Source organism: Dipodomys merriami, unplaced genomic scaffold (assembly GCF_024711535.1).
Source record: "Dipodomys merriami isolate MVZ:Mamm:240054 unplaced genomic scaffold, mDipMer1.0.p SCAF_691, whole genome shotgun sequence".
Classification (NCBI taxonomy): Eukaryota; Metazoa; Chordata; class Mammalia; order Rodentia; family Heteromyidae; genus Dipodomys; species Dipodomys merriami.
The window spans coordinates 379,902-407,297 of NW_027206281.1; the positions used below are offsets into that span (position 1 = coordinate 379,902).

A 27,396-nucleotide genomic window follows, 5' to 3' on the forward strand; every position below is an offset into this window, starting at 1 on the left:
GGGGCAGGGCTGAGGGGGGCAGGGCTGGGGGGCAGGGCTGAGGGGGGCAGGGATGGGGGGGTGGGGAAGGGGGCAGGGCTGAGGGGAACTTGGCTGGGGGCAGGGCTGGGGGGGAGAGGAGGTCCCCAGCCCCCCCCCAGCCCCCCTGGCAGTTCTGGGCTGGACTTGGGGCCCAGCTCTGCTCCACCTCCCAGAAACTCCAGACAAAGGGCGTCGGGCAGCTGCGGTGGCCGGGCGGGCGGGCCGGGAAGTGTGTGCGGGCCGGGAAGTGTGTGCAGGCCGGGAAGTGTGTGCAGGCCAGGCAGGCCGGGAAGTGTGTGCAGGCCGGGAAGTGTGTGCAGGCTGGGAAGTGTGTGCAGGCCGGGCAGGCCGGGAAGTGTGTGCAGGCCGGGCAGGCCGGGAAGTGTGTGCAGGCCAGGCAGACGGGCAGGCCAGGCAGGCCGGGCAGACGGGCAGGCCGGAAGTGCAAGCAGGCGGTGCCCAGCGCCGGGCTGCCGTGCGGACCTCCACCCCGGTGAGTGCTTGCGGGCTGTGGAGGGGAGGTGGGGGGCCCCGATCCTCCACAGTGGTCTGGAGACAAACGCCCCGCACCCCAGGGCTGCTGTGGTCTGGCCGGGCCTGGGGTCTGGGAGGGCTCCCCCAGCCGAGGCCCCCAGCCAGCAGTTGTGGGGTGCGCTGTCCCCTCGGCCTGGGCCCCTGAGTTTCTGGGGTGCAGGGTTGGGGCAGCAGGTCTGGCTGCCTGTCTCTGTGTGTCTGTGTGTCTGTGTGTCTGTCCAGGCCGGACTGTCCCCCTGTCCCTGGACCCCTGTGTTTTGGGGGTACAGGGCCCCAGGGCTCTCCCACAGCAGGCAGGCTCTGGGGCTCTGCGTGGAAGGTTCTGGAGCCCCGGCAGCTGTTGGGGGATGGATGGGCATCGCCGTCCCGGGGTCCGGGGCCTGCGGCTGAGGCCGGGGCAGCAGTCGGGAGGGGTTGTGGGAACACAGGGAAGGTTCCGGAAAGCTCCGTGTGGAGCCGGCGCTGGCCGCGGACGCGGGTCTGCGTGTGGCTCAGTCCTGGGTGGGCTCAGAACGTGGGGTGCTGGGGCCTGTGGAGCCGGGAGCCCCCCGGGCTCGGCTGCTGTGTGCCCACGACGCGCCATGCCCCCCGTGACCCCGCGTGACCCCCGGGGCGGCGCCCGTCCCGCCATCTGTCCATCCATCTGCCTGCCCATCTGTCTGTCCATCTACCTATCCATCTGCCCATCTGTCTGTCTGGTCCGTCTATCCATTGGCTCTGTCTGTCCTTACGTCTGCCTGTCGGTCCATCTGCCTATCCACTTGTCCATGCATCTGTCCATCCATCTGTCCATCTGGTCTGTCCATCCATCTGTCTGTTGGTCCATCATCTGTCTGTTAGTCCATCTGTCTGTCCATCTGCCTGTCTGTCTGGTCCATCTGTCTGTCTAGCTATCTATCCATCTGGTTTCTCCGTCCACCTGTCCACCATCCATCCGTCTGTCCATTGTCCATCCATCCATCTGTCGGTCGGTCCATCTGGCTATCTGCCTGTCCATCCGTCTGTCTGTCTGTGGCAGGTCTGTGGGTGTGGTGCCCACGCCCAGGCCTGTGTGTTTTTGGGGTGTCTGTGAGGGAACCCCGGCTCTGATGTCTGCGGGTGCCCTGAGCTCCCTGCCTAGCAGGACCCCTGGGGGGCCTGAAGCGGGTTGGGGCAAGGTGGGGGGTGGGGCACTGGGCCGGGGCTGCCCTGGCCGCCATCTGCCGGCCTCGAGCCCCAAGCCTCCCCTGTCAGCCTCCCGGGCTGCCCGGTGCAGTCCTGGCCACGCCCCTCCCTCCCCCCCCCCCCGCACCCCTGCTCCCTCAGCTGGCCCCTGCAGCCCAGAGAGAACTCTCCAGAAGCCCTGCTAATTAGCTTGATCTTCTAGAAAAGGCAAAATTAAGCTTTGATGAATATTTACTAAGTAGGGTGGGGGGTGGGACCATGGCTGTGATCTGCATTATGCATATGCATGAGATGTTTGTTGGACATGCTAATGAGGGCCAGCCGGTGATCCACCTCCGACACCTGCCCTCCCCCTCCCTCCAGGGAGGCGGGAGCTGGGACAAACCCAGGTGGCTTCGGGGACCCTCGTGTCCCCGTGTGTTGATGAGTCGTGTGCACAGAAGTCTGGAGGGGAGCAGGAATCGCTTGCAACTCCTCAAATCAGAGACCCTGGCTCTTTGCTTCTACCTGCTCCACCCTTTAGGACCTATGGCTTTGTACTTCATGGCCCAAAACAGCTGCAGGAGCTCCAGCCATTATTATACCAGCACTCCAACCAACTGCAAGGATAGGGTGAAGGAAGATCTTCCACCCTCCCCCTCCTTCAGGATGCTTGCAATTATCAGAGATAAAGAATGATTGTGTGTGTGTGTGTGTGTGTGTGTGTGTGTGTGTACTGGCTTTGGACCCTAATCTTCCCAGTCTTGGGAAGTGAAGACAGGAGGATCGCGGTCCTGGAGCTGGGAGGGCAACGAAGACTCCACCTCGGAAATAAGGGGAGGAAAAGTCGGCTGGAGGGATGGGGTGCTGGGCACCCCCCCACCTCGGGGCGGCCTTGAGCAGGACTGTCCTCCACAGGCCCGGCCCCCATGGCGCCCGCCACGGAGGACCTGAAGGAAGACTGGCCCAGAGTCTACCTGAAGTGCCTGCTCTTCATCGTCAACTTCCTCTTCTGGGTAAACACAGCCCAGCCGAGCCCCGAGCCCCGAGTCTGTCCCGAGCACAGAGCCCCGAGTCCGGGTCGGCCCCGATTCCCCCTGGTGATCCGCACCCATGACCTCCTCTGGCCTCCAGTGAGATCTTATTTTAGAGTCGACAGCAAATGGCCGGTGACGGGCGCCGGTGTGCACGCCTGTCATCCCAGCGACTCGGGAGGCTGAGATCTGAGGACCGCGGTTCAAAGCCAGCCCGGGCAGGAAAGTCCACGAGACTCTGATCTCCCACGAACCACCAGAAAACTGGAAGTGGTGCTGTGGCTCGAGTGGTAGAGCGCCAGCCTTGAGCTGAAGAGCTGAGGGACGGCGCCCAGGACCCAAGTTCAAGGATGGCGCACAGACAACAGAAAAGGTCCCCGAGTCCCCGTGCTCCCTGACCCCAGAGCCTCCTGGGATAGGACATGCTTGGAGCCTTCAGGAGATAAAGGGTTAAATGAGATAAGGAGGAGGAAGAGACAGAGACTCGGGCGGGCGCTGCGCTCTCGCCTGTAATCCCGGCTGCGCAGACCCGTGCTCTGAGGCTCTGGGGTTTGTGCTGCTTCTGTGGATGGAATCGGGGTCCTTGCGCTGAGAAGCAGGACCCCCCCCCGCTCCTCGGGCAGGGCCTCCAGCCCAGCAGTTGGCTGCCCAGGGCCTCCCCGGGGCTGGCTTTTCTACCTGGAGCGGCCTCCCACCGCCGGCCTCCACATCTCAGCCTCCAGCCTCAGCTCGGGAGTGTGTGGGCCGGGCTGGCGGGGCTGTTTTTTATTTGCTCTACCCCTTGAGCCACGGCGCCACTTCCGGTTTTCTGCCGGTTCCTTGGAGATCAGAGTCTCTCGGGCTTTCCTGCCCGGGCTGGCTTTGAACCGCGGTCCTCAGATCTCAGCCTCCGCATCACCAGGATGACAGGTGTGAGCCGCCGCGCTGGGCTGAATGTTTCTTATGAGGACGAGAAAGCCAGAGCCCGCCCTGCCTCGCCCGCCTGTCCTCAGAACCTTCTGGAAGGTTCTGTGGAGGCCCGAGGCGGGCGCTGGCCGGGCGGTAGCAGCCTCTCCGGTGTCCCCACAGGCAGCTGGGGCTGGGGCCCTGGCCGTGGGCACCTGGACACTGGTGGAGAGCAGCGGCTACCTGGGAGTCCTGGCTTCTAGAACTTTCTCTGCCTCCGCCTCCATCCTCCTCCTGGCAGGCTCCCTGGTGGTGGCGGCCGGCTTCCTGGGTTTCGGGGCGATCGTCCGGGAGCAGAGGAGCTGTCTGTCTGCCGTGAGTCACCCCCACACCGGCTCCCCCCTCCCTGGCCCCCCACAAAAGCCAGGCCGAGCTGGGGGGGACCCCACTTCAACCCCACACCGTCCACTGGCAGCAAGGCCTAGCACCAGTCCTGGGGAGTCTGGGGTGCTGGGGGCGCCGGGGGGGGGGGGCCCAGCCTGGGCCTGGCCAGCTCTCCCCAGCAGCGCCCCAGTTTTCTGCCCTGGATAGCAGAGCTGCAGGACTGGAAAACGCGTTAATGAACCCCAGAGGGAGTGGGGGGGGACCGGAGTTCTGGGGTGCCCCTCCTCCCTCCGAGCCTGGAGGGAGCCGCGTAGGCACGGAGCTGGGGGTTCCGAGCCGCCCCCGGAATCCGCAGACGCTCGAGATCCGCACACAGAACTTTGTCTGCTTCTGGGGTTCTCCCCAGACTTTGGGGTGTTTGTTTGTTTCCAGCCCTGGGGCTTGAACCCAGGGCCCAGGTACTGTGCCCCAGTTAATCAGGACATGAAGATGTAGAATTCTAGGCAACCCCATCAGGGGTGTCTGTCTGTCTGTCTGTCTGTCCTGGGGCTTGAACCCAGGGCCTGGGCGCTGTCCCTGAGTCTTCATGTTCCAGGCTGGCGCTCGGCCACCTGAGTGCACAGCTCCATTCCGGCTTTTGGCCGGTTGCTGAGAGTCAAGCCTCGCGGGGACTTCCCTGCCTGGCCATCCTCAGGCCTCAGCTCCTGGGTGGCTGGGATGGCAGGCGTGAGCGCCGGCGCCCGCCCCGCCTGCCGCAATTCCTCGTTTCACAAAGTCGCTTCAAGTTGAGGCATTGATGGTGGAGGCCAGTTCCGGGGTCCCCCCGGCCCCCCCCAGCAATGCCTGCCCCCCAGCAATGCCCCCCAGCAATGCCCTGCCCCCCAGCAATGCCCTGCCCCCCAGCAATGCCCCCCAGCAGTGCCCTGCCCCCCAGCAATGCCCTGCCCCCCAGCAATGCCCCCCAGCAATGCCCTGCCCCCCAGCAATGCCCTGCCCCCCAGCAATGCCCTGGTTCCCCCTCTCCCCCCCACCCCCCCCCCCGCTGACCCCTCCCCCTGCCCTTGCCCCCAGTACCTGTTCCTGCTCCTGGCCGTGTTCCTGGTGGAGCTGGTGGCCGGTGTCCTGGCCCACGCGTACCACCAGCGGGTGAGTGGATGGCGGGGGGGGGGGGGGGGGGGGGGGGAGGGGGAGGGGGGAGGGGGTGATGGGGGGGAGGGGGGAGGGGGGGGATGATGGGGGGGAAGGGGGGGAGGGGGGGATAATGGGGGAGGGGGGATGATGGGGGAGGGGGGGGTGATGGGGGGAGGGGGGAGGGGGGTGATGGGGGGGGGATGATGGGGGGAGGGGGGTGATGGGGGGGATGATGGGGGGAGGGGGGTGATGGGGGAGGGCCCCGCCCCCCGAGGGAAGGCCGCGCAGCGGGCGGTCAGCTTCCAGACCATCCCAGCCGCTCGGGAGGCTGAGATCCGGGTCCGGGGTCAAAGCCAGCCCGGGCGGGAAGGCCCGGGGCCCATCGCCAGCGCGCCAGCAAAAGGCTGGAGTGGAGACGCCGACACCCCCTCCCCCGACCCCCCCCCCCCGCAGCTGAGCGAGGAGCTGGAACAGCGCCTGAGCCTCGCCCTGGCCCAAGGACTACGGACAGCCCGGGGCCTCTGGCCCTCACGGCCTCGGTGGACCGGCTGCAGCAGGACGTGAGCCACGCGCCGCCCCCGCCCCGCCCACGGCCCCGCCCACACACGGCCCCGCCCACGCCCACGGCCCCGCCCACGCCCACGGCCCCGCCCACGGCCCCGCCCACACACGGCCCCCCCCACGGCCCCGCCCACACACGGCCCCGCCCACGGCCCCGCCCCACACACGGCCCCGCCCATACACGGCCCCCGCCCACGGCCCCGCCACGCCCACGGCCCCGCCCCACACACGGCCCCGCCCATACACGGCCCCGCCCACGGCCCCCGCCCACGGCCCCGCCCACACACGGCCCCGCCCATACACGGCCCCCGCCCACAGGCCCCGCCCCGCCCACGGCCCCGCCCACACACGGCCCCCGCCCACAGCCCACGGCCCCCGCCCACGGCCCCCGCCCACGGCCCCGCCCACACATGGCCCCGCCCACACATGGCCCCGCCCACGGCCCCGCCCACACACGGCCCCCCCACGGCCCCGCCCACACACGGCCCCGCCCACGGCCCCGCCCACACACGGCCCCGCCCACGGCCCCGCCACGCCCACGGCCCTGCCCATGGCCCTGCCCCCCGCCCCACGGCCCCCGCCCACACATGGCCCCGCCCACGGCCCCGCCCATACACGGCCCCGCCCACCACCCTGTCCCCCCCACGGCCCCGCCCACCACCCCGTCCCCGCCCATGGCCCTGCCCATGGCCCCGCCCACCACCCCGTCCCCGCCATGGCCCCGCCCCCGCCCCGCCCACCACCCCGTCCCCGCGTCACGGCCCCGCCCACTGCCCTGCCACGCCCACGGCCCCGCCCCAGCCCGCTCCTCTCCCCGCAGTTGAGGTGCTGCGGGAGCCACGGCTGGCTGGACTGGCAGCACAGCGCCTACGTCCTGTCTGCGGAGGCCGCGGGCCGCGGGGTCCCCGACAGCTGCTGCAAGACGGTGGTGAGGGGCTGCGGCCGGCGCCTGCACCCCTCCAACATCTACAGCCTGGAGGTGCGGGCCGGGGGCGGGGCCGGGGGCGGGGCCGGGGGGCGGGGCCGGGGCTGCACCCCCCCAACATCTACAGCCTGGAGGTGCGGGGGCGGGGCCGGGGGCGGGAGGGGCGGGGGCCGGGGCCGGGGCCTGCACCCCCCCAACATCTACAGTCTCGAGGTGCGGGGCGGGGCCGGGAAGGGGCCGGGGAGGGGCGTGGCCGGGGCGGGGCCGGGAGGGCCGGGGCCGGGGCTGCACCCCCCCAACATCTACAGCCTGGAGGTGCGGGGCGGGGGCGGGAGGGGCGGGGCCGGGGCTGCACCCCCCCCAACATCTACAGCCTGGAGGTGCGGGGGGCCGGGGGCGGGGGCCGGGGGCGGCCGGGGCTGCACCCCTCCAACATCTACAGCCTGGAGGTGCGTGGCCGGGGCGGGGCCGGGAGGGGCGTGGCCGGGGAGGGGCGCGGCGGGGCCGGGGCGCGGCGGGGAATGGGGGGGGCGGGACCGGGATCGGGGACCGGGGGTCCGGGGTCCGGGCAGCCCCCACCCAGGCGCTGTCCCCGCAGGGCGGCTGCAGGGCCCGGCTGGAGCGGCTCCTGGACGAGCGCCTGCTGCTGGCGGGGGCCGTGGGGCTCGGGGCGGCCTGTCTGCAGGTGAGCGGTGTCTGCGGTGTCCTCCGTCCTCCGGTCCCCGCTTCCGGGCCCGGGTCACAGGCCGGCGCCGCGGGGCCACGGCCGGGCACCAACGCCTCCCCCTCTGCCTTTCTTCTACGGTGTGTGAGTGTGTGTGAGTGTGATAGTGTGTGTGTGCGTGTGTGCACGTGTGCGTGTTGCGCGTGCGTGTGCCAGTCCGGGCTTGAACCCTGGGCCTCGCGGCCTCGCACGCCGTTTTATGCCCGGCCCCGGCTCCTCCACGTCCGGCTTCTCCCGCCCCCGCCCCGGGCCCCCGCCGCGCCCCCGCCCCGCGCCCCGCCCCGCCCCCGCCCCGGGCCGCCCCGCCGCGCCCCGCCCCGGGCCCCCGCCCCGCCCCGGCCCCCGCCCCCGCCCCGCCCCGGGCCCCGCCCCGCCCCGCCCCGGGCCCCGCCCCGCCCCCGCCCCCGGGCCCCGCCCCGCCCCGCCCCGGGCCCCGCCCCGCCCCGCCCGGGCCCCGCCCCGCCCCGACCCGGGCCCGCCCCGCCCCGACCCGGGCCCCGCCCCGCCCCGACCCGGGCCCCGCCCCGCCCCGACCCGCCCCGGGCCCCGCCCCGACCCCGCCCCGGGCCCCGCCCCCGCCCTGCCCCGCCCCGGGCCCCGCCCCGCCCCGCCCCGGGCCCCCGCCCCGCCCCGCCCCGGGCCCCGCCCCGACCCGCCCCGGGCCCCGCCCCGCCCCGCCCCGCCCCGGGCCCCGCCCCGCCCCGCCCCGGGCCCCGCCCCGCCCCGCCCCGGGCCCCGCCCCGCCCCGCCCCGGGCCCCGCCCCGCCCCGACCCGGGCCCCGCCCCGCCCCGACCCGGGCCCCGCCCCGCCCCGCCCCGGGCCCCCGCCCCGCCCCGACCCGCCCCGGGCCCCGCCCCGACCCGCCCCGGGCCCCGCCCCGCCCTGCCCCGCCCCGGCCCCGCCCCGAGCCCGAGCCCCGCCCCCGCCCTGCCCCCGCCCCGGGCCCCCGCCCCGAGCCCGAGCCCCGCCCCGGGCCCCGCCCCCGCCCCGCCCCGGGCCCCCGCCCCGCCCCGAGCCCGAGCCCCGCCCCGCCCCCGAGCCCGAGCCCCGCCCCGGGCCCCGCCCCGCCCCGAGCCCGAGCCCCGCCCCGAGCCCGAGCCCCGCCCCGGGCCCCGCCCCGCCCCGAGCCCGAGCCCCGCCCCGGGCCCCGCCCCGCCCCGAGCCCGAGCCCCCGCCCCGGGCCCCGCCCCGCCCCGAGCCCGAGCCCCGCCCCGGGCCCCGCCCCGCCCCGAGCCCGAGCCCCGCCCCGGGCCCCCGCCCCGCCCCGCCCCGGGCCCCGCCCCGCCCCGGGCCCCGCCCCGAGCCCCGCCGCCCCGCCCGCGGCCTCCGACCTGTCCATTCCGTCCCCGCAGGTGTGCGGGATGCTCCTCGCCGGCTGCCTCTACTGCAGACTCCGGCCGCGGCCTGCTGACCCCGACCCGGCCTGCTGACCCCCACCCGGCCTGCTGACCCCCACCCGGCCTGCTGACCCCGACCCGGCCTGCTGACCCCCACCGCGGCCAGCTGACCCCCACCGCGGCCTGCTGACCCCGACCCGGCCTGCTGACCCCCACCCGGCCTGCTGCTGACCCCCCACCGCGGCCTGCTGACCCCCACCACGGCCAGCTGACCCCCACCACGGCCTGCTGACCCCCACCACGGCCTGCTGACCCCGACCCGGCCTGCTGACCCCCACCGCGGCCTGCTGACCCCCCACCACGGCCAGCTGACCCCCACCCACGGCCTGCTGACCCCCACCACGGCCTGCTGACCCCGACCCGGCCTGCTGACCCCCACCGCGGCCTGCTGACCCCGACCCGGCCTGCTGACCCCCACCGCGGCCTGCTGACCCCGACCCGGCCTGCTGACCCCCACCACGGCCTGCTGACCCCCACCACGGCCTGCTGACCCCCCACCACGGCCTGCTGACCCCGACCCGGCCTGCTGACCCCCACCGCGGCCAGCTGACCCCCACCACGGCCTGCTGACCCCCACCGCGGCCAGCTGACCCCCGACCCGGCCCTGCGCCCCGGACCCGACCCTGCGCCCTGGCCCTGCACCCGGAACCCGACCCTGCGCCCCTGGCCCTGCGCCCCCGGACCCAGCCCTGCGCCCCGGACCCGGCCCTGTGCCCCGGACCCGGCCCTGCGCCCCCGGACCCGGCCCTGCGCCCCGGACCCGGCCCTGCGCCCCCGGACCCGGCCCTGCGCCCCAGCCCTGTGACCCCGGACCCGGCCCTGCGCCCCGGTCCTGTGCCCCGGACCCGGCCCTGCGCCCCGGTCCTGTGCCCCGGACCCGGCCCTGCGCCCCCAGCCCTGTGACCCCGGACCCGGCCCTGCGCCCCAGCCCTGTGACCCCGGACCCGGCCCTGCGCCCCCGGACCCGGCCCTGCGCCCCAGCCCTGTGACCCCGGACCCGGCCCTGCGCCCCGGTCCTGTGCCCCGGACCCGGCCCTGCGCCCCCGGACCCGGCCCTGCGCCATGCGTTCCTGACCCCCCACCCTTTGTCAGGTGGCACACAGGATCCGGGCCTGGCGCCCGTGGCTCCGGTGCTCAGCGGGCCCTGCCTCACCCCGAATCCACCCCCTCCCTCCGCTCCCCAGTTCCTCCCTGCAGGGCCCAGGTCGGGGGCAGAGGCTGGGGGTGCGCAGGGGCCACAGCTCCACCTGCGTCTCTGCTGTTCATGGGAGATCAGTCGCACACTTACCTGCTGGGGCTGGCTTCGAACCAGGATCCCTGGATCTCAGCCCCTGAGAGGTGGACTACAGGCGCGGAGGGGCGCCCTGCCCTGGCCCGGGCCTCCGCCTCCCCGTCTGCCATTCCAGCCTCGCTCCCTCTCACATCCCCGGCGCAAGCGGAGAATTGTCTAGAAGGACTTTTCCAAGTGCTAAGAACATTCTAGAAAATAGAAGACCTTGACCAGATGGGGAGCCACAAACAACCCAAGCCTGCCCCCTCTTCCCAGCCCCAAAACAACTACAGGGGGCTCAGGTTCACGCCCGGAATCCCAGCTACTCAGGAGACCGAGATCGGAGGATCTCGGTTCAAAGCCAGACTGGGCAGGAAAGTCCGTGAGACTCTGATCTCCAAGGAACCACCAGAAAACAGGAAGTGGCGCTGTGGCTCAAGTGGTAGAGCACCAGCCTTGAGCTGAAGAGCTGAGGGACAGCGCCCAGGCCCTGAGTTCAAGACCCACGACCGACCAAAAAAAAAAGCAAACAAAGGGCAAAGGCTTTGTGTTTTCTTTTCTTGTTTCATGGTGGGTCTCGGGTTATTCGAGGGGAAGTCAAATGGTTTGAGAAGCCAGGGATTTTATTTTTTTTTATTGAAGGAGGGAAAGGGGTGACATTGTCCCCCCAAAAGAAATGTACCTTTCACCTGACGTGATCATGACGCACACACACATGCACACACATACACGCACGCGCACGCACGCACACACACACACGCACGCACACACACACAAGCTTTATAGTGATGATTACAAAGCCTTGAATGTTTATACCCTGCGCATCTGGAGGAAGGTGTGGCTAGAGGAGCGTCCGGAGGCCCGGCTCTGTGTGCAGTTCCTCAGCTCTCTGTCTCTGTCTTTTTCTGCTGTCTGTCTCTGCCTCTGTCTGTCTCCCTGACAAGGGGCTTCTTGGTGTCTTCAAGTTCAAGGGCGCAGACCGCAGTACACCTCGGCCGTCTGTCGGTGTCCCTCCCCCCCCCCCCCCCCCCCCCCCGCCATGGAGACAGGAACCAGAGGAAAAGCACGTGGATGCCAGGTGTCCACCCCGAGGCCCAGCCTCAGGGTTGGGGAGGGGGAGTTCTGCACTCCACATCCCAACTGTGGGTTCGAGTCTCCATGGATCTATCCATCAGCAGGGTTGGAAGGGTCTGTGAGAGCCTGTCTTGTGTGTGAATGCTGTGTTTGTGTGTGTGTGTGTGTGTGTGAGAGAGAGACAGACAGACAGACAGAGAGGGAGACCGGGCACCAGTGGCTCCCGCCTGTCATCCCAGCACCTCAGGAGGCTGAGATCAGAGGATCTCGGTTCAAAGCCAGCCTGGGCAGGAAAGTCTGTGAATCTCTGATCCCCCAGCTGGACCAGCAAAAAGCCAGATGTGGAGCTGTGGGTCAAGTGGTAGAGCGCCAGCTTTGAGTTGGGGAAAAAGAAGCCCAGGGACAGCGCCCAGGATTGGCCCCAAGAAAGAAGTGAAAGAAACTAACGTATTTTAAGAGTGGCAGGAGCTCTGACCCCCCACACCGCACCCCTGCCCGTGATGGGGGGGAGGGACGGGGGATAAACCACCAGGAGGCTCTGGCTTTGTGCTCCGAACACATTATCCGTTTTTATTGAAAAACATGCTAAAAACATAGTATTCAATGAAGCCGGGAGGGGGGGCAAGCGGAAAGTGCATCGGAAACCAACAAGCGGGTGACCCTGGGGCCGGGGGCTCCCGGGGGAGGGTCCCCCCCACCCCCGCCATGGAGGGGGAGGGAGGGCCGCCGGAGCCCCAGCACCCCCCCCACCCCAGCCCGCCCCGCTCCATAGCACCTCCGCCAGCGGGTGGGCCGGCCTGTGGCTGCCTCAGTTTCCCCATCTGGCAGGCCGAGATGCCGACCCAGCCTGGCAGGGAGTCACGGGGGGGGGGGGGACCTGGCACCCCGATGCCGCAGCTGGTCACCCGGGGGCCGGGCCTGCCGGGCAGTCACCCCGGCCTGAGCACCCCCTGGGGGTGGGGGGTGAAGCCTTCTGGAGCACCCCAGATCTCCGGATTGCGGGGGGGGGGGCTGGGGACCCCCCACATACTTGGCTTTTGTTGCTGATATTCACAAATGATTAAAAACGGCCCCGGCCAGGGATTCCCCCCGCTCTGCCCTGGGGGGTCCCCAAAAGGCAGCTGTCCCCTCCCCTGGGAGCGGCCGGGGGCCTGGGGCGCCCCCCCCCCCGGCCTGGGGGTCGGCGCGGTGTGGACCGGACAGCGTCCAGGAATGTGTGAGTGGCCTGGCCGCGGGCTGCGGGGGGGGTCAGGAGGGGGTCAGGGGGGGTCCAGGGGGATCCGGGGGGTCCGGAAGGGTGGGGGGACACGTTCCCAGAAGGCATTTCACCAGCCCTCAGCCCTGCCTCTGCCACCCCGGGCCACGCGCTTCTGCGTCCCCCCGACCCGCTCATGGTGTCTGACCCCTGACCCCTGACCCCTGACCCCCCCCCCATCCCCACCCACAGGCGAAGGAAACTCAAAACCGTCCGGGGAAACCAACACGGTACAAAGTTACAAATCCGAAAGCCAGTGTCCGCGAGAATGTTCCCGAAGAACGCGGACCCGAGCTTAACGTCAAATCAAGTTAAAAAAGAAGAAAGACGGGGAGCCCCCAAGTTCCCCCCAAGTTCCCGCCGGGGCGGAGGCGCGGGGCGGCCGGTCAGGCTGCGGGGCGGGGCGTGGCCGGCGTGGAGGGGCGTGGGCCGGCGTTGGAGGGGCGTGGCCGGCGTGGAGGGGCGGGGCCGGCGCGGAGGGGTGGGGCGGGGCCAGCGCGGCTGGGCGGGGCCGGCAGGGTGGGCGGGGCCGGCGGGGCGGGGCCTACGTGGCTGGGCGTGGCCGGCATGGACAGGTGCGGCGGGGCGGGGCTTCCCCGGCCACGCCCACCCATGGTTCTTTGGCAAATGAGCTGCTGCTGCTGCTGCTGGCTGCTGCGGAGCCCCCGGAGCCCCGCCTCCCCCCGGCCGGGCAGGGGCGCCGCCGCGGTCCGCGAGCCCCGTCGCCCCGTCGCCCCGTCGCCCGGCCTCCCCGCCGCGGGGGTGCTCGGCAGGCGGGCGCTGGCCGCGCGCTCAGAGCGTCGTACTTCTTACCCGTCCGGTGGATGTGCTGGAAGAGGGTCATGGAGAAAGCCATGCCCAGGATCTGGAAGGCAAGGGGGGTCCTCAGGCGCAGGCGGGGAGAAGCCCCCCCGTGGAGCCCCGGAGGAGGGGGTGCGAGTCAACTCAAGCTGCGAGCCGGCGCCGTGGCTCCCGCCTGCCGTCCCAGCGACCCGGAGCCTGAGATCCGAGGATCGCGGCGCAAAAGCCAGCCCGGGCAGGAGAGCCGCGAGACGCCTGATCTCCCAGGAACCACCGGAACACCGGAAGTGGCGCTGGGGCTCAAGGGGCAGAGCGCCAGCCCGGAGCTGCAGAGCCGAGGGCAGCGCCCAGGCCCCGAGTTCGAGCCCCACCACCCCCACGTAACTAACTAAATAAATACTAAAGCAAAAAAGGAATGGGTGTGTAGCTCAAGTAGCAGAACACAAGGCCCCAAGTTCAAATCCAAGCAAAACTGCCCCAAGCAAAGCAAAACCCTAAATAAAAGTCACACCAAAACCCTAAATAAAAGTCACGCCCAGGTAGTTCTAGAACTCTCTGGGCCTGAGCTTTGTCCTTTTCTTTTTTCTTTTTGGTCAGTCCTGGGGCTTGAACTCTGGGCCTGGGCGCTGTCCCTCAGCTCTTCAGCTCAAGGCTGGCCGCTCTACCACTGGGCCACAGCGCCACTTCTGGGATGGTGCGTGGCCAGTCCGGCCTCCGGGGCAGGCCTCGGCCCAAGGCGGGCACTCAGGGCTCTGGGGTCCCGGCTTCGGGCCCGGCCTGCGCCGTCCCGAGCCTCACCTGCATGACGAGAACACACATCCCCACAGCACCCAGCACGTGTCTGTGGTCCTCAAACCACATCTTCATCTTCTCGTAGCAGCCCTGCGGACAGAGCACAGGCCAAGGTCCTGGGGTCACCCCGGGACTCGTTCCCCCTCCCCCCACCCCGTGTGTGTGTGTGTGTGTGTGTGTGTGTGTGTGTGTGTGCTCATGCTGGTTGTGGGGGTTTGAACTCGGGGCCTGGGCACTGCCCCTGAGCTTTTTGCTCAAGGCTGGCGCTCTACCACTTGAGCCACCACGCCACTTCTGGCTTTTTGCTAGTTCCTTGGAAACGAGAGTCTCATGGACTTTCCTGCCCGGGCTGGCTTTGAACTGTGCTCCTCGGGTCTCACCCCCCCCCGCCCTCCGGGGCCCCCCAGGGCTCACCGTCCTCCACAGGGGCGTGGTGGCGTTTGCGCCCGCAGCCCTGGGGAATTCTCCAACGCAGCAGCGGTCGGGCACCGTGTTCTCCCCCAGCACGGGAACCAGTCCGTGTGGTCCGAGACGCCGCAGCAGCGCATCTGCGGGCGCCCGGGGGGTGAGGCGGGGTCCCGGGCCTCCCAGGGTGCCCCCCCCCCCGTGCCCGCCCTCCGCCCGCCCCGGCGGCCCCCAGCCTCCAGGCGTTCCCCCGCCCCCCCCCCGTGCCCGCCCTCCGCCCGCCCTCCGCCCGCCCCGGCAGCCCCCAGCCTCACCTCCGCCTGGATGATGTTCCAGGCGTTCCGGAGCCCCACGTTGTTGTCTGTGTTGTAGAGCAGCAGCCCCTCCTTCAGGTCCTGCTGCGCGTTCTCGCTGACCTGCGGGCCGGCCGCGGCGGTCAGCCCGGGCCAGGCCTCCGCACCCGCCCCGCCTCCCCCCTGCCCAGCCCCCCACCATGCACCCCGCCCCGCCTCCCCCCTCCCCAGCCCCCCACCATGCGCCCCGCCCCGCCTCCCCCCTCCCCAGCCCCCCACCATGCGCCCCGCCCCGCCTTCCCCCTCCCCAGCCCCCCACCATGCGCCCCGCCCCGCCTCCCCCCTCCCCAGCCCCCCACCATGCGCCCCGCCCCGCCTTCCCCCTCCCCAGCCCCCCACCATGCGCCCCGCCCCGCCTCCCCCCTCCCCAGCCCCCCACCATGCGCCCCGCCCCGCCTTCCCCCTCCCCAGCCCCCCACCATGCGCCCCGCCCCGCCTCCCCCCTCCCCAGCCCCCCACCATGCGCCCCGCCCCGCCTTCCCCCTCCCCAGCCCCCCACCACGCGCCCCGCCCCGCCTCCCCCCCTCCCCAGCCCCCCACCATGCGCCCCGCTCCGCCTCCCCCCTCCCCAGCCCCCCACCATGCGCCCCGCCCCCGCCTCCCCCCTCCCCAGCCCCCCACCACGTGCCCCGCCCCGCCTCACCCCTCCCCAGAGACCCTGGACTTCATGCACCCCTCCCTGCCTTCCCCCTGCCCCAGCCCCCCCACTATGCCCCCCTTCCCCCTCCCCAGAGGCCCCAGGGACTGTGAGCCCCTCCCCGCCTCCCCCCTGCCGCCGGGCTCACCTTGTCCATGTAGACAAAGAAGAGGATGAGCAGGATGAGCTCAGCGAGGAGGATGGCCAACAGGACGATGAAGAACTGGCGGGACAGACGTCCAGGTGGGCGCGGGGTGGGGGTGACGGGGCGGGGGTGACGGGGCGGGGGGGGGCGACCCGGCCTCCCAGCCCTGGAGGTGCAAAAAGGACCCGCTTGGGGCCGGCCTGGAACATTCTAGAAGCAGTTTCTCCAGGCCAGGCCCTGGGTAAGCTGGCATTGGCTGGGGCCTTGTGGGCCGTGGGCCGGCCCAGGGGAGTGGGGGGGCCGTGGGGCGGCCCGGGATGGGGCGGGGGGGGCCGTGGGCCGGCCCGGGGAGCCCGGGGGACGTGGGGGGCACTCACGCTGAGCAGCAGGCACTTGTTCTCCTTGATGGCCCCCAGGCAGCCCAGGAAGCCGGTCACCATGACAACGGCACCCAGGGCAATGACCAGGTTGGCGGCGGACAGCGAGGGGAAGCTGGGGGAGAAGGTGGCGAAGTTGCCCTGGGACACGGACAGCCAGATGCCCACGCCCAGCAGCCCGCAGCCGCAGAGCTGGGGGGAGACGGGGGGGGGGGGAGAGAGAGGGAGAGGGGGGTCAGACCAGCCCGAGGCCCCACACCCTTCCCCGCCCGGCTCCCCTCCCCGCACAGCCAGAACCCCACGGTCCCAGCCACCCAGCGGGCGACACCCGAGGACCCCAGTTCAAAGCCAGCCCCGGGCAGGAAGGCCCACCCGACGCGGATCCCCAAGGAACCATCTGTCAACCCGGGGGGGGCTGGCACTGAGACGCACACGGTCAAGCGGAGCAAGCTCAGGGACAGCGCCCAGGCCCCGAGTTCAAGACCCAGGACTGACCACACACACACACCCCCAAAAAGACCATTTCCACGGAGCCTGCCCCTCGGGGCCTCACCCTGGCTGGACACACGCGCCGCGCACACAGCCCGCGCCGGGCCCCACACCCTCGGCCTGGGGTCTGCCCCCCGCAGGCCCTGGAAGGCCCACTCAGCCCGGGCACCGTCCAGCCCCGCGGGACCCGGCGTCACCCCGCCCACGGCCACCAGGTGGCGCGCTGTCCCCGCGCTCTCCATTCACAAACTCCCAGTCTGCTCAACCGGCCGGGCCGGGGCTCCGCATCCTGCTCATTAATCACACCAGGAACCCGCTGAAGGGGGGGGGCGGCCCCCTCCATGGCCGGCAGGGCTGGCCGCTTCTCCCACCTCGGCGGGCAGGAGGGAGGGCGGGCCACGGACGGCCCTGCCACAGCCCGGAGCTGGACGGCCCGGAGCTTCCTCTCTGCTGGGAAGACCAAGCTATGGGAGGGTGACTGGGGAGAGGGGCCGGGACTCCATCAATGCCCGCACCGGCCAGCAGGGGCCGCCAGCCGCCCATGTGCCGGGGCTGGGTGCGGGAGCTCTGCTCGGCTGGCCAATGCCGGCCTTGCACTTGCCGGGCAGGAGAAAGTACAGAGGAAAGACCCCAGCCTGATGGGGTCTCGCATACGCCCCCGTCCATCCCACACATGCACAGGAGGTAAGCTGAGCCCTGGGTAGCAGGGGCCCCGTGGTGAGCCCTCTCTCCAGCCGGAAGCCAAGTCTGTGTCCGTGGGTGGGTGTCTGTGTCTGTGTGTGTGCACGCGTGCACGCGTGTGCCAATCTGGGGCTTGAACTGGGGGCCTGGGCGCTGCCCTGAGCCGCGTAGCCACAGCGCCACCCCGGCCCCAGCAGCCGGGATTACAGGCGTGCACAGCCGCGCCCTCCCTGGACCCGCTTTTATTGGGCTCTGTGTTTTTTTCTTTTTTCTCGGCTCCCCGTGGCGGTCTGGACACCCCGGCTTCGTAGGTGACAGGAATATCACACCCCTATTTTGGAGCCCCGTTTGCCTCCAAATAAACATTGTGTGTGGCAATCTGCATATGGACAACCTAGTTACATTTTGATTATTTGGGAACGGGGTTTTCGCTCTGTGTCTGAGGCGTCCTGAGACGATACTCCAACACCGCCACGCACTCAGGGAGCGCGGGTCGGAGGGGCACGCACACGCACGCTTCCCCTGACCTGCATCACCCGCGCCTTCCGAACGCCGCTTGTGTGATAACAATTAAATAGTCAAACAGGGGCTGGGCAGGTGGCTCCGTGGTAGAGCGCTCGCCTGGCACGCGTGAGGCCCTGGGTTCGATTCCTCAGCACCACAGACACAGAAAAAGCCGGACGTGGCGCTGTGGCTCAAGGGGTCAAGCGCCAGCCTTGAGCAGGAGCTCAGCGGCCTCGGCCTCGGGGCGGCTGGAGGAGTTTAAAGATCCGGCACCGCAGCAGGGAGCCACGCGCGCGAGCGGTCAGCCCGGCCCAGCCGCGTCCACGGGAGCCCCAGACACGCGGCCACGGACGCCACCAGAGGCCCCTCCGCCAGGAAGGCCGGGCAGTGCGGGGCCAGACCTGCGCCCCGGCCCGTCCACCGCTGCGGAGCGAGCGCCCCACTAGCCTGGAGCTGTGATCCCCCTCCCCTCCCCACCCCTCCCCTCCCCTCCCCTCCTCACCCCTCCCCTCCTCACCCCTCCCCTCCTCACCCCTCCCCTCCCCACCCCTCCCCTCCCCACCCCTCTCCTCCTCATCCCACCCCTCCCCACCCCTCCCCTCCCCACCCCTCCCCTCCCCACCCCTCTCCTCCTCATCCCACCCCTCCCCACCCCTCCCCTCCCCACCCCTCCCCTCACCCCTCCCCTCCCCACCCCTCCCCTCCCCACCCCTCTCCTCCCCTTCCCACCCCTCCCCTCACCCCTCCCCTCCCCACCCCTCCCCTCCTCACCCCTCCCCTCCTCACCCCTCCCCTCCCCACCCCTCCCCTCCCCACCCCTCTCCTCCTCATCCCACCCCTCCCCACCCCTCCCCTCCCCACCCCTCCCCTCCCCACCCCTCTCCTCCTCATCCCACCCCTCCCCACCCCTCCCCTCCCCACCCCTCCCCTCACCCCTCCCCTCCCCACCCCTCCCCTCCTCACCCCTCCCCTCCCCACCCCTCCCCTCCTCACCCCTCCCCTCCCCACCCCTCCCCTCCCCTCCCCTCCTCACCCCTCCCCTCCCCTCCCTTTCCTAACTGGGCCAAAGGCATGCACCACCGTGTGTGTCTTCATTGAGATGGGGTCTCGCCACCCCCCACACCCACCGGGCACTGTGCCTGGCCCAGAGCCCCCCCAGCCCCCCACCTCAGCCTCCTGAGTCGTGTTTGCTCTGAGATGGTGGATTTCACGCTTCCGACCCCCTATGGCTCTGTCGCAACTCAAGGCCATTCGTGAGCAAGAAACTCCCAGCCAAGTGCCGTGTGCAAAGCGGAGAGCTGGCGTGGATTTCCAGGGCCTGCAGCCCTCGCCCGGGAGGCGGTGGGCCTGGGGGGGGAGGGGGGAGGGGGCCTCCGCCAGGCAGCTCCCCCCCCGCCTGTCCCCCCCCCCGCCCCCATCCTGCCGCTGCCCCGCCAGCGCCCGTCCCCAGCCGCCCATCTCGGGATGGCGTGGCTCTTCCGGGCTGGGAAGGAGCTTGCTTTTGGCAGGGAGCGGCCGCTGTCTGCGCCCCGGACCGTAACCCACGTTTTCATCAATAAATTAAGATAAGTGGAAAGCCAGCTGGGGGGGGGCGCCCAGACACCCTGTGAACCCAAGGGGGTCAGGACGCGTCCAAAGCCAGATCGGGGCTCCCTGCGCCCTCCCGAGGGGCCCTGGGGCCCTCCAGCCCCTGCGTGGCACCGTGGCGGGCAGAGATGGGGGGCTGGAGGGGTCGCTGGAACGATCACTCTGCAAAAGCGGGGCTCCGGTGCGCACGCCAGTCACCCAGCTCCTCAGGAGGCTGAGATCAGAGGATCGAGGTTCAAGGCCAGCCCAGGCCGGGAAGTCTGGGAGACTCTGATCTCCAACAGACCAGTGACAAGGCAGACATGGCGCCGTGGCTCATGTGGTGGAGCACCAGCCGTGAGTGACAAAGCTCAGGGACAGAGCCCAGGCCCTGAGTTCAAGCCCCAGGACTGGCAGCAGCCTGAAGCCCCGAGACACCTGCTGCACCTCACACACACACACAGACACACACACACACAGACACACACAGACACACACACACACAGAGACACACACAGAGACACACACACACAGACACACACACACAGACACACACACACACAGACACACACAGACACACACACAGACACACACACACACAGACACACACAGACACACACAGACACACACACAGACACACACAGACACACACACACAGACACACACAGACACACACACAGACACACACACACACAGACACACACAGACACACACACAGACACACACAGACACACACAGACACACACACACAGACACACACAGACACACACACAGACACACAGACACACACAGACACACACACAGACACACACAGAGACACAGACACACACACACACAGACACACACACACAGAGGGGGACGGCAGAGGTGTTTGGGGGCACAGACATAAAACCAAGACTGCTACTTCTACGCCATGCTGGCTGCGAATCCGAATTGATCACTTCCTGGGCAGAGGTGGAGGCCTGTGGCCTCCGATCGATGGAGGGGGGGCGGAGGGGGACCTGGAGGGGGGGCGGAGGGGGACCCGGAGGGGGGGCGGAGGGGGACCCGGAGGGGGGCTGAGGGGGACCTGGAGGGGGGGCGGAGGGGGACCCGGAGGGGGGGCGGAGGGGGACCTGGAGGGGGGGCGGAGGGGGACCCGGAGGGGGGCTGAGGGGGACCCGGAGGGGGTCCTGGGGTCCCCCCCCCGCAGGTGCAGCAGCTGGCCAGTCTCAGGCCCGCCCCTCACTCATCTGAGGGACGAGAGCTCCGCCCCCCAGGCCTGGAGAGGAAGCCAGGCCATTGGTCGGCAAGGGGCGTGGGGGCGTGGCCACACACTGAGCAGAACAGAATCATGATCAGAGCAGCCCCGCGGCCGCTGCGCATCTTCCGGAGACGCTGCTCTTGCTTTTGCTCATTCAACAGAAACGAGGGGAAGGGGGGGAGGAGTCGGGTAGAATGCGGGCACCGGCATTCTGTGGCTCGACCTTTCCTCCCCGAGCTCCCAGAGGTGCTTTTAGTTTTCTTGGGGGGGTGCGCACACGCGTGCACACGCGTGCACACGCACTGGGGCTTAGTAAGCATTGGGACTTGAACTCAGGGCCTGGGCGCCGTCCCTGAGTTTTCTCACTCCAAGCTGGTGCTCTACCACTTAAGCCACAGCCCCACTTCTGGCTTTTTGCTGGCCAACAGGAGGTAAAAGCCTCGTGGACTTTTCCCGCAAGGTCTGGCTTTGAACCGCGATCCTCAGGTCTCAGCCTCCCGAGTAGCTGGGATGACAGGCGTGAGCGCCGGCGCCCGGCTCAGAACAACACTGTGAGTGGAGGGACTCGGGGTGCGGCCTCCAGGACACCCAGAAAAGGGACGTGTGGCGCTCTGGGGCAGCTTTGCGTCTGTAGAAATACAGATGACAGCTGGTCGCCGGCGGCTTCTCGGGGCTCGGGGCCCAGCTGCAGGGCAGAGATCTGGGGTGCCCAGGGCCTTGCGCCCTGCCGTCCCAGGCCACACAGGAGCGGCCCTCGAGGAGTTAACGAAGCGGGGCTTCCGGGGTGCCGATCCGGGCGCCCCGGGGCGCAGGTGACCTCCTGAAGGGATTCGCACCGGGTGCCCGCGGGAGGCCACACCCCTGCCCCCCCTCCGCTATTTATACCCTCAACCAGATCCGCCCATCGCAGCCCGGGGCCGGGGCCGGGGCCTCGGGCCCCGCCGCCCACCGCGCCTGCCCGTGGTGACCCTGGAGGCCGCCCCAGCATGGCTGCGCCCGAGCTGGCTGCCCCGCTGGGCGGTGGGAACACCACGCCCGGTGCCGCGGCTCACGCCTGTAATCCCAGCGCTGCGACTCAAGGGGTCGAGCGCCAGCCTGGAGCGGGAAAGCTCAGGTAGAATTCAAGCCTCAGCACCAAGGAGGGAGGGAGGAGAGAGGGAGGGGGGAAAGGGGAGGGGGGAGAGGGAGAGAGAATCATTCCTCAATTAAGCCTGGTAATTGCCACACAGACACCCTAGGGGGTACGGCCAGGGGCTACTAGACCCCCATGCTGTCTCTCCCCTGGGGACCAGAAGACCCCGAACCCCAACATTTCTGATGCTCAGGGGTCACTTGCTGACCTGCACACATGTCTCAGCCTGGACTGATCATGAAAAGAAGGGGTGTGTATGTGTATGTGTGTGAATGTGTATTTATGCATGTATGTGTATGTATGTGTATATGTGAATGTGTGTATGTGTGTGAATGTGTGTATGTATGCATGTATGTGTATGTGTGTGTATGTGTGTGCATGTGTGCATGCACACACCAGTCCTGGGACTTGAACTCAGGGCCTGGGCACTGGCCCTGAGCTCTTTGTGAGCCACGGCGCCACTTCTGGCTTTTTCTGGTGGTTCCTTGGAGATCAGAGTCTCACGGTCTCTCCTGCCCGGGCTGGCTTTGAACTGCGATCCTCAGCTCTCAGCCTCCTGAGTGGTTGGGATGCCAGGCGTGCACACGGGCTTCCCGTCTTCCTTCTTTGCTCGTGCTGAGGTTTGAACTCAGGGCCCGTCTCCCCTCACAGCTGGCGCTCTACCGCTTGGTTGTGCCTCTCTCTCTAGCTTTGGCTCATCAACTGGAAATGACGTCTCTCTGACTTGTCTTGCCCAAGTTGGCTTCTGCCTGCGATCCTCAGGTCTCGGCCTCCTTCGAGGCTGGGATGACAGGCGGGAGCCTGGGGTGAAGGACACCCCTGTGAACCCCCTTTCCAGATGAGAACCTGCGGGGTGGGGGAGGGGCTGGGACAGCCCAGGGCAGACCCCCCCCAGCCCGCCCTACCCCCCCCCCCCGCCCCACAGGCGTCCGCCGGGGCCCGGCCGAGAGGCCCGGGCCAGGCCCCTGTGAGGCGGTGTAAGTAGGCCACAGGAAGCCTGCCAAACCCTAACACTCCCGGCTTAGATTTCTGGCTGCTGCACCCTAAAACCCTGGCTCAGGGAAGGTTTCCCAGCCCACAGCTGTCTCCAGCTGCGCCGGCCAGCCCCGGGCGCCCAGGAGGGCTATATAAGGGCACAGGCTGGGGGAGCCCCGGCGGGGGTGGGGCCCGCGTGGGGGGCGTGGCCTCTCCCGGCCCCGCCCCGTGGGAACGCAGCAGGCAGCTGCACCTGCCGGGAATAGACATTCCTGCCCGCATCCCGGCCTGCCCCCCCCAGTGCCGGCCTCACCTGCGCCAGACCCGGCCAGGGCCGGCCACCGGCCACCAGATGGCCGGGGCCTGGGGGAGCAGCCAGCCGCAGCGGGTGGGATTCGGCGGGCGATCCCTCCACCTGGCTCCCCCAGAGCCCATGCCCAGACCCCCAGGGGCTGTCACCTGACGACCGTACCCCACGCAGCGTGAACCCCAGGACGGTGCTGACCAGCGGCCCTGCTGGCCCAGAGCACAGCCCTGGGGCCCCCGGGGTCCTCGGAACCCAGGGTGTCATTTGCAACAGCACCGCCACCACCCACAGAGGCCCGGGCGGGAAAGGCCAGCGCGGGATTTAATTCAGGCTATTTCTGCATCTCTCTGCCCAGCCATGTTCTCCCATGACGACCCACGATGGTTAGAATCAGATATATGTTTGTATTTTTAAAGAACCGGCTGTCTGTCTGGCACTCCAGCCACCGGGAAGGTGGTGATCGGGCGGATCGCGGTTCATCTCGGTCAGAAGTCCTTCCACGTCTACCTTGGCACAGGAGCAGGGCCGGGACTCCCAAGGGGCCGGGGCACAGGCCCCTGTCCCTGAGGACCCCCCCAGCCCGGCCCTGCCCCCGGGAGGGGGTCCACACCGCCTGGGCTGGACGCAGGAGTGTGCAGTGAGCCGTGCACCTCAGCACGTCCACCCTGCACGGAGCAGACACCCCGGGCTGCCACCGCTGTGTAAGCGCCCCGTGGCCTTCCCGTGGTACCCCGGGCTGCCTCCCCTAAAACACCCCCGACGCCCCCAGGGTGGGTGGACAGGCCAGAGTGGCCGGGGTCAAACCCCCAGGCCGGGCAGCGGCTTCTCGGCACGCACAAGCACTCGGAGCCGCGGCTGTGATCTTGGGGGGCAGATGAGCTCCACAGAACCGGGGGGTCGCAGGGCACACCGGCATTCGCGGGTGCAGACCCCCCCCCGCAGCACCCAGAGGAGGGCTCCTGACCAACCCTGAGCGCCTCAGGAGGCTGGGGTCTGAGGACCAAGGTTCAAAACCAGCCCGGGGCGTGGGGGGAGGCTGGGCAGGTGGCTCAGTGGTACCGCGCTCCCCTCGCTTGCATGAAGCCCTGGGTTCGATTCCTCGGGAACACGGACACAGAAAAAAGCCAGAAGTGGCGCCGTGGCTCAAGTGGTAGAGTGCCAGCCTAGAGCCAAAGCAGCTCAGGGGCAGCGCCCAGGCGCTGAGTTCAAGGCCAGCATTGGCCGGACAGACTTGACAAGGACACAGGGCAGGGGACACAAGGCCAGGGACCAGAAATGCCACCCACAGGGACACAGCGAGCTGCGGGCCGGGGCAAAGCGGAGAGGCGGAGGCCAGACCAAGAAACCGCGGCACGCCAGAGGCCACAGAGCCGAGCGGGGCTCCCCAGATGGGCCCGGGTCCCCCCAGATGGGCCCGGGTCCCCCCAGATGGGCCCGGGGCTCCCCAGATGGGCCGGGGTCCCCCCAGATGGGCCCGGGGCTCCCCAGATGGGCCGGGGTCCCCCCAGATGGGCCCGGGGCTCCCCAGATGGGCCCGGGTCCCCCCAGATGGGCCCGGGGCTCCCCAGATGGGCCCGGGTCCCCCGTTAGCCTTAGCGTCAGGGGCCCCCACACTCCAGAAGAGGTGGGGGCATTGGGGGGCTCCCCGTCCAGAGCCAGGGGGCAGGTCTGCAGGGGAGGGTGGGATAATCTGACACCGATGACACCGACCCCCCAATCCGTCACCCCGAACACCCCGCACTGCGTCCGGGGGGCACACGGCAGGAGTCGGGGGGCGGGACAGCAGCGCAGGAGGGGGGGCCCCGAATCTGGGTGCCCAGAAATGAGAAACAAACACCACAAAGTCATCGGGGACAGAGGACACCGGCACGGGGCCCTGGGAAGAGCCGGGGCGCCCTGGATGGACCCCCGGACCCCAGCCTGGCCAATGCAGACGGCGGCCGGGCGGGTGAGGCTGATGCAGGGGAGGTCGCGCCCCCCACGCCGCGCTCCGCAGACAGGAAGGACCGCCCACTCCCCGCGGTGTCTTCCCCCTTCCACGTCGGCCCCGTGTCAGACGGGCTTCGTGACGCATCCCTTGGGCCCGGCCAGGAGGCCGTGGGTCTCCAAAACCACCATGGTGCCCATCACCTCTGCCCCCTACTGACCAGAACCTTCCATCCGTGCTCTCAGGGCTGGGCAGCACCCAGGGAGCTGGGCCTGGAGCCCCGCTGCTGGGAAGTCCTGCCCGAGGTCTGCCCACCTTCCTCCCATGGTAGATGGGGCTCCGGGACCCCCTCCTGCTTCAGATTGGGAGCAGAGTGCCGGGGTCCCCGCCACACCCGAAAAGCAGCCCAGGAAAGCGGGATGGAGCCGGCCAAGGCGGGGGAGTGGGGTTGGGGACACCAAGAACCACCCTGCCCGCCCCCAAAGGCAGCGAGGCCAAGACGGACAGAGCCAGGCTCGCTCAAGGTCACGTCAAGGACAAAGCCCGGCAGCCTCCCGCTGCCTCCCGGGGTGGCAGATCGGCCTTGCCTTCCGCCCAGAAAGCAGCCCCGGGACATCCTTCCTGCCCCCCCATCTTCCCCCCATCCCCCCCCACCTCCCTCTTGGTGGAGGCCAGGGAACGGCTGGCAGGTGCTGGGAACGTGCGCGGCTCCAGGCACCTGCTGGGCCGCTTGGCGAGTTCCAGAACGAGGCTCTGCCAGCGGGAACCCCGAACGGGGCCAGCAGGGCTGGGGGGGGGCGGGCAGCGCGTGGGGACTTGGGCCTTCTGCCTTCTCTTGCCTTCCAGAAGGTCTCAGCAGCCAGCCATGCTGCAGCGGGTGCTGATCTCCCCTGCCCCCCACCCCCAGCGCCACGGGGGTCCACGGGGGGAGGGGGAGGGGGAGGGAGGAGGCTACCCACGCCCCAAGCCCCTGTGGGGCTCCCGATGCTCCTGCGGAGAAGGTTCTGGAGATGGCCCCATGCGTGGCTCTCTTGGGTGCCGCGGGTGACAGCGGGACCTGGCCCCACGCCAGCCCTCCCTCCCCGCTGCCCGGCCCTCCCGCCATGACTGAAGAGGCCCCTGGGCCACCTGGTCCTCTCGGGGCGGGTCAGCAGCCATCTGCCGGGGCTGGGAGCTGGCTGCCCGCGGCCGGGCCCAGCGCTGGGAGGGCTGGCCGCCCCCTGCGCTCCATCTGTGTGGCTCGTGCCATGGGGGGGGAGGGGACGGACAGCAGGCCACGCCTCCTGCTTCTCATCTCCTCCCATAGCCCTGCACTTGGAGAGAAAAATAAGGGGGGGGCGTCTCCAGGCCCTGGGAGGGAAAAGAGGGTCTAGTTGGCTCCTCTGTGGGTACCAGCAGCCCCCACAAAAAGATGGAGGGTCGCCAGGCGCCGGTGGCTCACGCCTGTCATCCCAGCGACTCAGGAGGCTGAGATCTGAGGATCGCGGTTCAAAGCCAGCCTGGGCAGGAAAGTCCGTGAGACTCTGATCGCCAAGGAACCAGCAGAAAACCGGAAGTGGCGCTGTGGCTTAAAGAGCCAGCTGGTGGGGGGCGCACCCTCCCCGTCCCCCCACCCCCTGCCCAACCCGACCAGCCCTGGCTAAGAGGGCTGAAGGGCAGGGTAGGCAGGGAACAGCTCGGGTTGATAGAGTCTTTTTTCTTTTTCTTTTTTTGTCCATCGTGGAGCTTGAACTTGGCCTGGGCGCTGTCCCTCAGCTCTTCAGCTCAAGGCTGGCACTCTACCACTTGAGCCACAGCGCCACTTCCAGTTTTCTGCTGGTTCATGGGAGATCAGAGTCTCACGGACTTTCCTGCCCAGGCTGGCTTTGAACCGCAATCCTCAGATCTCAGCCTCCTGAGTAGCTGGGACGACAGGCAGGAGCCACGGGTGCCCAGTTAGACAGCTAGTAAAACCCCTAGGCTCAAGTAACTTCCTAGCCCAGCCTCCCAGGCAGCAGAGATTACAGGTGAGTGCAACAGGGCTGGGCGGGTCCCACGCACACCCAGACTTTATCAGGTGGTGCTAGGAGGGCCGGGGGGGTGGGGGGGGGGAGAAGGCAACCTGTCCACCAGGGACCGGGGCCCAGGGCAGGCTGCACACGGCGGCTCCCTTCCCCACCGGGGACAGTGAACACAGCACCCCAGGGGCTGAGGGACCCCAGAAGGGGCAGGGAGGAGGGAAGAAGATGGCGTAGTCCCCTCCCCCCGGGTAGGTGCTGGCTCTGCCCAAGAGAGGAGGAAGGATTAGTCAGGTATTCAGGGAAAGTTCCAGGGCTGGAGCCGGCTTACCCAGCCCCCCCCCCCCCCCGGGCGGGGAGGGTGGGGATGGGGCCCTGCCTGCCACAGATCGCCAGCCAGGCCTTGGCGTGGCCCGCAGCATTCCATTCTATACTAGGCCAGTGACTTATGCCAGGGTGCCATGCCAATCCTAGGTTGGCAGAGTCCTGCCGCTCCCCCTCCGTTCCCCCCCAGGGCCTCTGATGGCTCCTACCCACTCAGGAGGTTGAGATCCGGAGAATCGCAGTGTGAAAAGCCAGCGTATGCAGGAAAAGCCCAGTCAAAGGGAAGCCGGGCTAGAGGTGTGGCTCAAGTGGTAGAGCACCAGCTAAGCAAATAAGCGAGCAGAGTTCAAACCCCAGAAGATGCCAGAAAGAAACGTTTTTTAACCATCGGCAACCTGAACG

The 27,396-nt window shown here is 69.5% G+C and overlaps 2 protein-coding genes across 2 annotated transcripts in view; one reads left to right on the forward strand and one right to left on the reverse strand.

The window, feature by feature from the left end:
- The first annotated feature begins 258 nt into the window (after positions 1-258).
- Positions 259-9,643, forward strand: LOC138816345 (tetraspanin-11-like). Its single transcript, XM_070006067.1, is given in 10 exon segments — positions 259-514; positions 2,617-2,714; positions 3,801-3,992; positions 5,073-5,147; positions 5,586-5,639; positions 5,642-5,692; positions 6,514-6,672; positions 7,217-7,303; positions 8,696-8,768; positions 9,327-9,643. Coding segments are annotated over 9 exon segments (1,095 nt in total). The 5' UTR covers positions 259-514; positions 2,617-2,627.
- A 3,240-nt stretch (positions 9,644-12,883) lies between these two features.
- Tspan9 (tetraspanin 9) overlaps positions 12,884-27,396 on the reverse strand; it is a 31,131-nt gene continuing 16,618 nt past the window's right edge. The window contains 7 exon segments of the mRNA XM_070006068.1: positions 12,884-13,204; positions 13,939-14,022; positions 14,347-14,444; positions 14,447-14,480; positions 14,652-14,753; positions 15,476-15,550; positions 15,850-16,041. Coding sequence (XP_069862169.1) covers positions 12,884-13,204; positions 13,939-14,022; positions 14,347-14,444; positions 14,447-14,480; positions 14,652-14,753; positions 15,476-15,550; positions 15,850-16,041 — 906 coding nt within the window.